This window comes from Cibotium barometz, chromosome 16 (assembly GCF_041138505.1).
Source record: "Cibotium barometz isolate CiBa-2024 chromosome 16, ASM4113850v1, whole genome shotgun sequence".
In the NCBI taxonomy this organism is placed as follows: domain Eukaryota; kingdom Viridiplantae; phylum Streptophyta; class Polypodiopsida; order Cyatheales; family Cibotiaceae; genus Cibotium; species Cibotium barometz.
The window spans coordinates 3,448,263-3,460,448 of record NC_141061.1 but is presented as its reverse complement, the minus strand read 5'-3'; the positions used below and the strand labels follow the sequence as shown (position 1 = coordinate 3,460,448).

Below are 12,186 nucleotides of genomic sequence, written 5' to 3'. Positions count from 1 at the left end.
CATGGGAGGAGCTTGTGCCTATGATCTTGGACCAGAAATAGTGTTTTACGAACCCTCCACAAGGCGGAGGTCTTAAGGCCTTGACTGGCCAGCGGTCGAAAGACCGTAACAACAACAATAAAGGCAAAGAGAGGTCTTCATCGGAGAATGTCACGTGCACTTTGCACTCAGTGCACGGTGACAAACTGGCTCATCATCAGCAGTGCAACATTTGTACAGTATTAGAACCCAGTAGGATGATAATTGTCGTACGCCGTGACCCCATTGTACATCCTCAGTCCAGGATAAGTCAGGCACGAGCTACGTAGGCCATTCCTCAGCCTTAGCGGGTCAGTCAGTCAGTCAAGTCCCTTAACCCACTTGGAGAGAATCATTCATGCATGTAGAGTCAGTAGAAGCCTTAGGGTTTGCATTAGAAAGCACTCTGCATCCTGCATAATATGCATTCATATGCCTGTGCATCAGTTAGAACATCCCAGAAGCCTTAGGGAATTTACTAGGATTTATCTGGTATTTTTTCCATATTTTATAGTATTTATTTAGCATTTATTATCATTTATAAATATAAACTTTATTAAATGACCAGCCAACTTGACCAACCTCTAGTTAGTATAAATAGGCTTGCATAGGGCTTAGTTTCCCATTCAGTCTTCAGTGTGCTAAGAGCTTTCCTCCTCAGCCCTAGAAGTTCCCTTGCCTTCAGCACTAGACTAGTCTCATCCAGCCCTTGGAGTGCTTGAGTTTGCTTCAGCCAGCCCTGGTTCTCCAACGCATGCACTTCAGCAGTCCCTACAACCATAAGGGCAGCAGTTCAGCAGTACTAACACAGCCAATCAGCAAGTACAGTCTGCGTTTTCTGTCCAGCAACCCCTACAGTCTGCGTTTTCTGTCCAGCATCAGCCTACAGTCTGCGTTTCAGTCCAGCATCATCCCTACAGATCTGCGTTTCAGTCTACAACGGTTCTCAGCCTTGATTCATCAGTTTACATCAGTATCCAGCCTTCAGTGCATCATCCACATCTGCCCCAGCCATCTGGTGAAGGTAACACAGCATTCATAAGCATTTACAGCATTCTAACATAGCTTAGAATAGTCCACCGCCTTCTTTCTCAGCCTCAGGTGTGCAGCCCTTCCTCATGCCCTTGGGAAGAGTGCATAGGCTCGAGATCAATTCATCGAGGTGTTTCTACAGCCGTGTACAGTTCAACCAAGCTTCCGATCCTCCGAGATCTTGCGTTTGGCTTATCTACAGTCCACAGTCATTCTCTCTAAAGTAATAAAGCAAATACTATCTCGTTATCGGGATAGGGGGCCCTTCAATGGGTAATTCGGGACCCAATCTGGTGTACAGTTCTCATATATTTCTCTCTCATCTCTTTAAAGTTTGAAGTATTAAAATGGATTGCTAAACTCACGAAACTCAGGATACAGAAGACAGTGTGAGCATTTGTGTGACAGGATCTTCCAATATAAAGACTTCCGCTGCATATCACAGAGAAGCTTTTTGAGAAGCAGCTCGATTCAGAGCGTGATAATTTGAAGGCCGACCGGACCTGTAACAATTGAGGCGAGAAAGGCCACTATCGGAGGAAATGTCCTACGAGGAGTACCGAGAAGAATGCTGATTCTTCAGCTTCAGCTACCAAGACTCCAACTTTTGCGCACTTCGGAGATTTTGGACACAGATGCTTCATCTTCTTCGAGCAAGGAGGCAGTTGGTTTCAACGCCAGGGATACTCGGGAGTGGATTCTTAATAGTGGTGCTTCCAAGCACATGACTCCTTCCCAAGAGTTATTACCGAATCTCAAACAGCAGTCAAGTCGCATTTTCATTGGCGACAATTCCACTGTACCGATTCATAGTGAGAACAGGATGGAGATTATTCGATGGCAAAGGGGGGAAGTATTCCTCTCGTGTTCTTTACGTCCTAGCACTTGGTTTTCATCTATTGTCAATGCATGAGGTTTGCAAGACTAGTTTCCAGGTGGAGTTTGAGGAGCATTATGTTGCTCTACGGGACAAAGCAACAGGCCAAGTTGTTTGGAAAGGCAGGGTGGAGAATGGTATCTACAAACTCTCAGTACTCTCTTCTCTGACAGGCACTCAACTCGGTGAGTTGTGGCACTTCCGTTTTGGCCACTTGAATGTGGATGTGCTACAGCGGGCTTTCCGGGACCAAATGGTGGATGGCTTGCCTAATGTTGGCAGCAGGCAGGGACGTCTTGTGTTTGGGAATAATGCCTATGTTCACATTCCAAAGAAGCAGAGGAGAAGGCTTGCCTTGAAGTCCTAGAAGCTTGTATTTGTGGGATATAACTCTCTTTCCAAAGGATACAAGTTGTATGACCTGGAGCAGAACAAGGTTGTTGTCAACAAAGATGTCTTTGATGAGCATGTTCCAACTTCCATTGTTGATAAGCCGCCACTTCTTGGAGAACCAAATGAGTCTGAAGATGATTCCCAGTCTATTGTTTCCGTTGTGCATTCTGACAAACGCGTGGACATCGAGGCCGGAACTGTGGAGGTAGACTATGCTTGCGTCACAGAGGTAATTACACATGCTTGTGCATGTTGAGACAAGACCATAGCACGCTTTCCTTTGGGATTTTTTGAATACTGAACCTGGGACTTGTCTTCGGAGGTGAAAGGTTCCACGTTGGAGTTTTGTCGATTATTAGGAAGTTTAGGGCATTCAAACCAACGATATGTAGTCCCAATTTTTGTTGTTCTTGAGAAGAGAATTAGGTAACCTGCTTCGAGTTACGGGATTGGTCGCATCCACGGTCGGATCCTTGTGGTTGATAAGACTGTTGGCACCATGGCCGGCACCATGGCCAATCGGAAGACGACCCATCTCGTCGGCGAGGCTTTTGGAAGGATTGCTACTGAGAATTGGGTCGAGGTTAGGGAAGGTCACGAGCTAATTTATTACCATTACCAAAACTAAAAGAGCCTGAGTGACCTTGTGTCGAAGATCACTGAGGTGTGAAGGGGACATTGGCTATGCGTTCGGCATAGCGAATGGAAGAGGCCAAATCAACTGGATCGTATTTGTGGAGATCCATACGCAACGTGGGTGTAAGTCCCTCGACAAAAGCATGTAGCTTGCCTTCTGGGGACAATGTAGAAATCTCCTGTACCAAGCTAATAAACTGCAAGATGTAAGAGGCCAATGATCCAATTTGAATCATGGGATCGTGCTTGAAAGTCCGCATTGGCAAGTATAAATTGCTTACAAATCATGCGCCCAAATTTCTCCCACGTGCTAACGGTTTTCCCATCAAACAGTCGTCATTGCCACCATAAAAATGCATTGTCTTTCAACAAAGACGAGGCAAAGGTAATCGTTTTTGCATCAGTGAGGTGCAGGGATTCGAAGTATAAGCGGAGCTTGTAAAACCATTGGTCAAGAACACGTTTGTTGTGTTAGCCAAAATAAGGATAAGGGGGTTTAATGTCCACTTTCTTAGCTTTAGATGCTTGTAAAAGACGATAAATAACCTTTAGGTCATCGGCTTCTACCTCTCGGGCTATGATGTCAGTATCTAGCACCGGTTTATCAATCAAAGCCATAGAACTTGCCGGTTGAGAATGTCGGGACTGCAACCACTGCATCTGGGAAGTAAGGGTCTCCAAAGTCTTTTAGAATTGAGTTTGCATGCCCCATCTCAGTCTACATCTCCTGCTGCCATTGGGAAAGAGCTGGTTCGCCAATAGGTTCATCCACCATGGTAAAAGATGGAACCTGGTTGCGCTGCTGCAACTCCTAAAGATGCTTTGCTGCCAATTTGCTCATAGCTCGGGGCCACCTCAAGCCAGCCCTCACACAATTACCCCCGACCTCGGATGAGAGCAGACTCCACCAGCCTTTGATTTGGGGCACTCACTCTCACATTGCATGGGGGGCCCTCAGCACCAGTCCTCCAGCTCCTCCAGGAGACACAGGACAGACACCTTGTAGGGATACGGGGCTGCGATCAGATTACCCTCGTCATCAACTCAGCCATCCCCCCCAATCGGTGGACCCCCCTCCAAGATCCTTCCCCCCAAAGTGGCTTGGCGCTTTCACTCAACATGATTTCCCTCTAGCAATCCTCGTTTCTAATGGAGAGCACGCACTCATTTTCTCAGTTGGTCCCCCGGGCCAGCTGACCCTCTCCCCCACAGAGGGCCAAATCACATGCATAGAAGACGAGAGGCCTTCCTGCCACTTGGCGCACGGGTCCCTTTCTCAATGATCAGGCCAGTGAGATTACTTGGCATTACAAGCCACCGGTTTGGCGCTCCCCCTCACCCCCCCCCCCCACCTCCCTCCTCCTCCTCCTCTTGTATGAGGTAGTTTAGCAGCCAGCCATGGAGGTACAACCCTCCCGAGTTTGTATTTTGCCTCCTTTGAGGGTTCTGAGCATGTACATCTAGCCCTCAGGCTGCTATTTTTTTAACTAATAGAAGGAGCTTTTTCCTGGAACAAAAAAAAGGGTACAAGTCAGTCCCTTGTGTTCATGTTTCAGAAACAAAGAGGCACAAACTAGAACAAGCACTAATATGTACTCCCAACTGACTCAGCAAGCATGTTTCAGAAAAAGAAGGCAAAATTAGGATTTAATGAAGTATAACTTACCCTCAGCTTAACTTTTCTGAAATCCAGCAGGCGTAATTTTGGCAGCTTGTGTATGACATAAAGCCGATAGTGTGTTTTCTTTGTGACCATGTTGTCCAGTAAAGAGAGGGTCTGCAAATTCAAAAGTGCAGCAATAGGGTCAAGGTCCCCTAAGTTCACTAGGCGATTGTTTGTGAGCACCAAAGTGTGAAGCTTCGGCAAAAAAGCTGCACAAAACACAACACATCAGAGAATGAACCTTGAGAGTGTTCATATGCAGTGCATGTGAGGCTTTAAAATTGTGCGCTCAAGCTGCTTGCACAAGAATAAAATTACAAGTGATACCTCCAAGATTGGGGTTTATACGTGCTATTCTGTTGTTGTTAACCAGCAGTGTGGTAAGCCTTTTGAGATAAGGAAACCCCTCCAGCTTGACTAGCTCATTGTCAGAAAGATCAATACTGTCAAACTGGTCCTGTAATGCAAAAGAGCACAGGCAAAGGAGAGACTGTCAATGACACCCAACTCAAGCGTAATACTGAATATAACCTACATAGCTAGTCTGTGTGGCAGGGTAAACATTTTCTGCACACAGATTATTACAAACCTCAGTGGCACCAAGATTTTCTACCACAGCAATCTTATTCCCTGCAAAACCCGAAATAACACCAAATAAGATTTAGAACCATGTTCTCAAAATATACATTTGGACATTGAGGTTCCAAAACATACAACCGCACGCAATTTCCTTCAAAACAGCTAAGTTAATTTGGATGGCACTCACACAATCAACATGCCTATGAAACACAGCCACAACTTAGATCCTACTCATACATGCCTACCTACCGATGCATACGAAAGGTATCTTGCTGAATTCACAGCTTCTTCAGTGATCCAGATGCCTTGACTGCTGCTGCTTTCTGACCATCTGTCAAGGCTGACATTGCTTCCAAATCACAATTTGGGTTGCTCAACTTGGCCTGAGTGAATGGCAGAGGGGCTGTCGCTAATGACCCTAGGTGAAATGGAGTTAATTGTCCACCTTCCTACTCGCTAACCATTATCAACGAGATAGGGTACTCTGGGTCTTGGGAGAAGGGCTATCATGGACCAAGTTTTCTTTTTAAAATACCACTAAGGCAATCCATCCCAGAATGTTATTGTGGACAAGGAAGTGTTTCGAGTTTCTACACCAATGGACCGACACAAGGACTCCTCTACGCAACAGAAATTTTGAAATATCCCCACTCACTTAGCATCACTGCTACATTTGTACGTCAGTAAGAACCTTTTAGGGATATATTTGTCGTATGTTGTGACCCATTGTGAGCCCTAGTCCAAGGACATGTCAATCAAGGTCACATTTGAAGCCTTAGGTGTTAGTATGTGTCACTTAACCCACTTGGAGAATAGAGCATTTAGGTCATCTTAGGATAGCTGCATGTAGCAAGCATGTAGGAGCAAAGGCTTTAGGCTTGGTCTGGGCTCCCACAAGAGCCACCAAGGGCCACCAAGGGACCAACATGGCCAAGCCTGGGAGGGCAGCTTCCAGTCGGCCAGCATCCCCGCTCAGCCAGCAATAGAAGCCACATGTGTGAAAGGCATCTGCATAAATGTTATTTTCCGCATGTGGTGGGCATGAATAAAACAAGCTGAGAGCATATGAACAAACTGACTTGCAATAGGGTTGCATATATAAGCAGCCCCTCAGTCCCATTCATAAATCATCTCATTCTTACACGATTCAGCAGTGAAACACAGCAGCTATCATGTGTATTTGAGTCTTCTGACTTGTGCATACATCTCTGCAGCAGAGCACCTCCATGCGCTACAGTCCAAGGCAGCCAGAAGCTGTCTTCAGCATTCAGCCATCAGTCCCGCATCCCCTCAGCAGATCTGGGTGTGCTTATTTGCTTCCAAAGTGGATTTTAAGTTGTCTACACGCCGTATGATGGTTCAGCCGACGTTTGGTCTATCTCATCCTTGTGTTTGGCATTCCATTGTCAACCAGCGTCAATAAGTTCTTGGTAAAGTCTACATTGTAAAGAAAATCTCAAAAGTAAAGACTCTTGCTTGCGGGAAGGGCCCTTAAGTGGGTAGTTGGTGTTAGCAATCATCTCCTGTCTGTACACTATGTTAGGGCCTCTGTTGCGGGTGTGCCCGCCCGTATTTAGTGTCTTCCCATTTTTCCTCACTCTCCGTATTTTTCTCCTGTTTTTTCTGGAGGAGTGGATGGGCTGTCAGCTGCCCCCAGATGACTAGCCGACTGTGTCTGTGATGCCCGACTGATCTGGTGCTGCCCCCGGGGCCCGACTGTACTTCAGTGCTGGCCGACTGAGTATTTTACAGGTCATGGGCTGCCAGGGCTGCTGTCGGCTGATTCTAGGCTGGCCAACCAGCAGCCAGGGGCCCCTTGCCCCCACACTTCATCATGTATATTTTCCGGGATTTATTGGTGTATATAGCAGAGTTACACAGCTTCTCTCTCTCTTTCATCTGCGTATTGCTCTCTACAACAGTTGTCTTCATTTCTGTTGTGCATTCTGACATGGTATCAAAGCCCCAGGTGGCTTGAAGCTTGGACACAGTGGGACGTCAAGGGTTTGCTGATTGAGGTGCGGATTAGAGACTGTTTGGGCTGTTCGGGACTTGGAGATCGGGTAGAAGGCAGCCATCACCGTTGGACAGCCACCTTGCATCCTATTTGCAGCCTCTTCCTCTTCTTTTTTCCCACCCACCCTCCCTCCCTTCACAAGACCTTGTGAACCCTTGAGATGCCAGATCTGCTCAAGATGGCTGAGAAGCACGTGAAGATCCCGACACTCCCCACATTCCCGGTGGACCGGCAGTTGGACGGGAACAACTACGGCATATGGAAGGTCATGATGAAATCTGTTTTGGCTGACTTCATTGTTGTTGGGGTTCCCCGGCTGGAGTTGGAAAATCGGGAGTTACCCTCTATACGAAAGGAACGGGAGGCACAGGCACAGGCACAGGCACAGGCACAGGCACAGGCACAGGCACAGGCACAGGCCCAGGCCCAGGCCCAGGCCCAGGCACAGTTATGGGATCGTGTTAATGCCAAAGTCCGTTCTTTCATCTTCCTCAATTGCACACCACAGGTGATCAATCACATAAAGCATATGACACTGGCCAGAGGGATTTAGCAGCATTTAGCTTCTCTCTACAACAAGGTATCACCCATGAAGAGGATCTCCTTGGACGTTCAGATGCGGGTGATGAATCCTACAAAGTCGTCGACGATGTGGGAGCACATCAACAAGTTGCAGGCTCTTCAGCAAGAGGTTCTCCACGCCGCGAAAGAGAGATCGTCAAAGGATATGGCCATCACATTGTTGTCACACTTGCCCTCTCAGTACTCAACATTTTACTCCTCTTTGACCAGTTTGGCAGGCTCAACACCATCACGTGGGAGGAGCTTGTGCCCATGGTCTTGGATCAAGAAGAGCGATTCACGAACCCTCCACAAGGCGGAGGTTCTGAGGCCTTAACTGGCCAACGATCGAAAGGCCGTAACAACAACAACAAGGGCAAAGGGAAGCCTTCATCGGAGAAGTCTTCTGAGAAGAAGCCCGATTCAGACCAAGAGATATTGAAGGCCGAGAGGACCTGTAATGATTGTGGCGAGAAAGGCCACTATTGGAGGAAGTATCTCAAGCGGACTGGGAAGAGTGCTGATTCTTCAGCTTCAGCTGCAAAGACTCCAACCTTTGTGCACTTGGAGATGTTGGACACCGATGTTTCATCTTCTTCGAGCAAGGAGGCAATTGGCTTCACCGCCAAGGATACTCGAGAATGGATTCTTGATAGTGGTGCTTCCAGGCACATGACTCCTTCCCGTGACTTCTTTCAGGATCTGAAACGAAAGTCCAGTCGCATTTTCATTGGCGACAATTCCACCATACCGATTCATAGTGAGGGCCGGATGGAGATCATGCGGAAATGATAACCAAACTTGAGACCACAAGAGCAAGTAGAGTGCAGAAAATAGACAGCACAAGAGAAGGAGAGAGATAGGCGTATAACTCTTCTCTATACACAAGATCCCGAGGAAAACTGAATGAATACAATGTGGGGGCAATGGGGCCTATTTATATGGCCCCATGAGTGCAGTCGGCCAGTAGATGGACAGCCGACTAGACCTGAAATGCCCACGACTTGAAAATACAGCAATCGGCCAGCATATCAAAGTCAGCCATCACACGTGTGCAGTCGGCACAGGGAGCAACTGGGACTGCCTGTGACCAGTCGGCCAGCATCTGGTACAGCCGACAGGTCCTACACTGCCTCCCACACCCTGGAAAGATAGAGAAAAATGGGAAAAAAATACAGGGAGTGAGGAAAAATGATAAAACACCTATACAGGGCGGGCACACCCACAACAGAGGCCCTGGTGTCTGATAAAGACAGGAGACGACTTCTAACACCCCCTCTCAGCTCCTGGCTGTGAAATCAACCCAAGGGAGCTGGAGTGCCGCCTGAGCATAGCCTGAGGTAGAGACTTCGTGAAGAGGTCCGCCACATTGTCCTCCGTCGAACAATAAAGTAGCAAGATGTCACCAGCCAAGATCTTCTCACGTACAAAGTGATACTGTATCTCTATGTGCTTGGTCCGAGCATGGAAGACCGGGTTCCGAGCAATAGCTATACAACTCTGGTTATCGCACTGGATGACTGTGGGCTCCTTCTGTGGAAACCCAATCTCGCCTTGCAGCCTCCGCAACCACACAACCTCGCAAGCAGCACCACAAGTAGCCCGGTACTCTGCCTCTGTCGAAGATAGGGCAATAGTTGGCTGCCTCTTACTGCTCCAAGAAACTGCTCCTGAGCCGAGGGTAAAACTGTAACCTGAAGTAGATCTCCTCGTGTCTGGATCTCCTCCCCAATCTGAGTCACTCCAACCTTGGAGCTGACTCCATCCCCTCCTGTGTAAAAGAGTCCTAGATCCTTTGTACTTTGCAGATACCGCAAGATCCGCAATCCTGCGTCCCAATGAGACTTCAATGGCGTCTGCATAAAAGAGCTCAACAGCCCCACGGAGAAGCTCAAGTCCAATCTGGTGTTTAACAACCAAATCAATGAACCAACCAACTTCCGATACTGCGAGGCATCAACTGGCTCACAAGGATCATTAACGGTTAACTTTGTGTTTGGGTCTGTCGGCGAAGTAATAGGCTTGCAGTTCTCCATCCCAAAGGCCTCAAGCAACTCATGAACATACCGCTGCTGAGAGACAAAAAACCCCCTCTGGGTCTGCCAGATCTCCAATCCCAAAAAGAAGTGGAGTAAGCCTAAGTCGGTCATCTCAAACTCCTTTGACAAGGCAGCCTTCGTCACGCTAATGTGCTCCACATGACCGCCGGTGAGAATGAGATCATCCACATAAAGGATGATAATCGTAACCATGCCGCGTTCCCAAAAGAGATACAGGTTAGGATCTGCAACCGATCTCTGAAATCCAGTCCGAACAAAGAAGGAATCAATCTTCTGATTCCAAGCCCTGGGAGCCTGCTCAAGACCATACAAGGCCTTACGTAACCTGTAAACCATCCCTTCTGATCCTGGAACAACAAAGCGTGGAGGCCGCTCAACATACACCTCCTCCTGCAGGTCACCATTACGGAACGCAGATTTTACATCCATTTGATACACGGGCCACCTCTGAGAAGAAACAAGGGCAGGAACGGTCCGAATCGTGGACATCTGTGCTGTCGGTGCAAAGGTATTCTCGTAGTCGATGCTTGGCCGCTGAGCATAACCTTTATGCCACAAGTCTAGCTTTGTGTTTGTCCACCGACCCATCTGACACATATTTGGTCTTAAAGACCCATTTGACACCAATGACTGACCATTTCGACGGCCTCGGTACCAACTCCCATGTGTTGTTCTTATCTATGGCATCAAGTCCACCTGCATGGCTTTCCTCCAAGTATCCTGTGAGAGGGCTTCCTTGATGGAAGTGGGCTCCTTGTCCCGCATAATACGAGACATCAGAGCATAGTTTACCTGAAGAAGCTCCGTTGTATTGCTTTTGTCTCGGACTCTGTGTGATCTTCGAGGGCCGTTCTCTGTGGTCCACTCGGAGGGTAACTCCGTGACACCCGACTCCCGAAGCGTGTCCAACAACCACCTAGGTACTCGAATAGATTGTGGAGCCTCTTACTGTTGCGGAGGCTCTACTCCAGCTGCGAGTTCAACCTCCTGTGTTGACTGAGGGTGATCAACTGGAGCAATCGTCTGGGAATCATCATCAGACTCTTCTGGATCTCCAATAAATGGCGGCTCCTCGACAATGGATACTGGAACATGCTCATCAAAGACCACATCCCAGCTGACAACAATCTCATTCCTGTCTGGATCATACAATCTGTATCCCTTGGAAAGAGAATTATACCCCACGAATATAAGCTTGCGGGACTTGGAGTCAAGCTTCCCCCTCTGCTTCTTCGGAATATGTACATACGCATCACTCCCAAAAACACAGAAGTGCAAGACATCAGGTTTCCTGCCAAAGTATGCCTCAAACGGAGTCATATTAGGTACTGAAGTCGTTGGAGACCGGTTGAGGGTATGGACAGCCGTTGCCACAGCCTCTCCCCAAAGTGGACGAGGAAGATCACAATGCTCCAGCATGGTCCTCGCCATCTCCACTACAGTCCTGTTTTTGTGTTCTACAACTCCATTCTCTGAAGGCGATCCGGTATTGGCCAGTTTCCTCTTGATGCCATGGTCTCCACAAAATCTAAGAAATACAGTCGAGGAGAATTCACCTCCTTTGTCAGCCCTGAGAGTCTTTACCTACAATCCAGACTCTTTCTCCAGCCCTGAGAGTCTTTACCTGCAATCCAGACTCTTTCTCCACCATCACGTGCCAGTCCTTGAACCGTGCAAAAGCTTGGTCCTTCTGTGAAAGAAAGTAGACCCACGTGAATCTGGTACAGTCATCAACAAGCAGCATAAAATAGAGAGATCCTCCCAATGATGGTGTCTGCTGAGGTCCACACAAGTCAATGTGAATCAACTCTCAACGGTTTCAAAGCCCGCCTGGAAGCCTACTTCGGAAAGGATTCCCTATGCTACTTACCACGTATGCAAGAACTGCAACGTCCTTGCCTACTGCAAACATCTGGCAAGCCAACCACCATCTGGTCTCGGAAGCTCGCTGCAGTGCGTCCAAATTTAAGTGGCCAAAACGAAAGTGCCACAGACCTCCGACCTGCCTGTCAACGAGGAGAGTGCACAGAGCTTGTAGATACCATTCTCCACACCGCCTTCCCAAACAGCCTGGCCAGTCTCACGGTCCCGTAGAGCAACTGAATGCTCCTCAAATTCCACCCGAAAGCCAGTCTTGCATACTTCATGCACTGACAGAAGATGAAAACCCAGAGCAGGGACGTAAAGAACACGGGAAGCATGCTTGCCCCCCTTGCCGTCGGGAATAATCTCCATCCGGCCCTCACTGTGTATCGGAATAGTGGAGTTGTCGCCAATAAAAATGCAACCTGACTGCCGTTTCAGATCCAAAAAGAAGTCACGGGACGGAGTCATGTGCCTGGAAGCACCA

The 12,186-nt window shown here is 48.0% G+C and overlaps 1 protein-coding gene across 1 annotated transcript in view; it reads right to left on the bottom strand.

Moving 5' to 3' along the window:
- Positions 1 to 12,186, bottom strand: part of LOC147630266 (U2 small nuclear ribonucleoprotein A'-like) — a 50,342-nt gene that overhangs the window by 12,019 nt on the left and 26,137 nt on the right. Inside the window, exons 2-4 of the mRNA XM_086810108.1 lie at positions 5,209 to 5,249; positions 4,947 to 5,076; positions 4,623 to 4,828 (exon numbers count right to left, since the gene is read on the bottom strand). Of these exons, the coding sequence (XP_086666234.1) occupies positions 4,623 to 4,828; positions 4,947 to 5,076; positions 5,209 to 5,249 (377 nt within the window). The remainder of the gene's footprint in view (positions 1 to 4,622; positions 4,829 to 4,946; positions 5,077 to 5,208; positions 5,250 to 12,186) is intronic.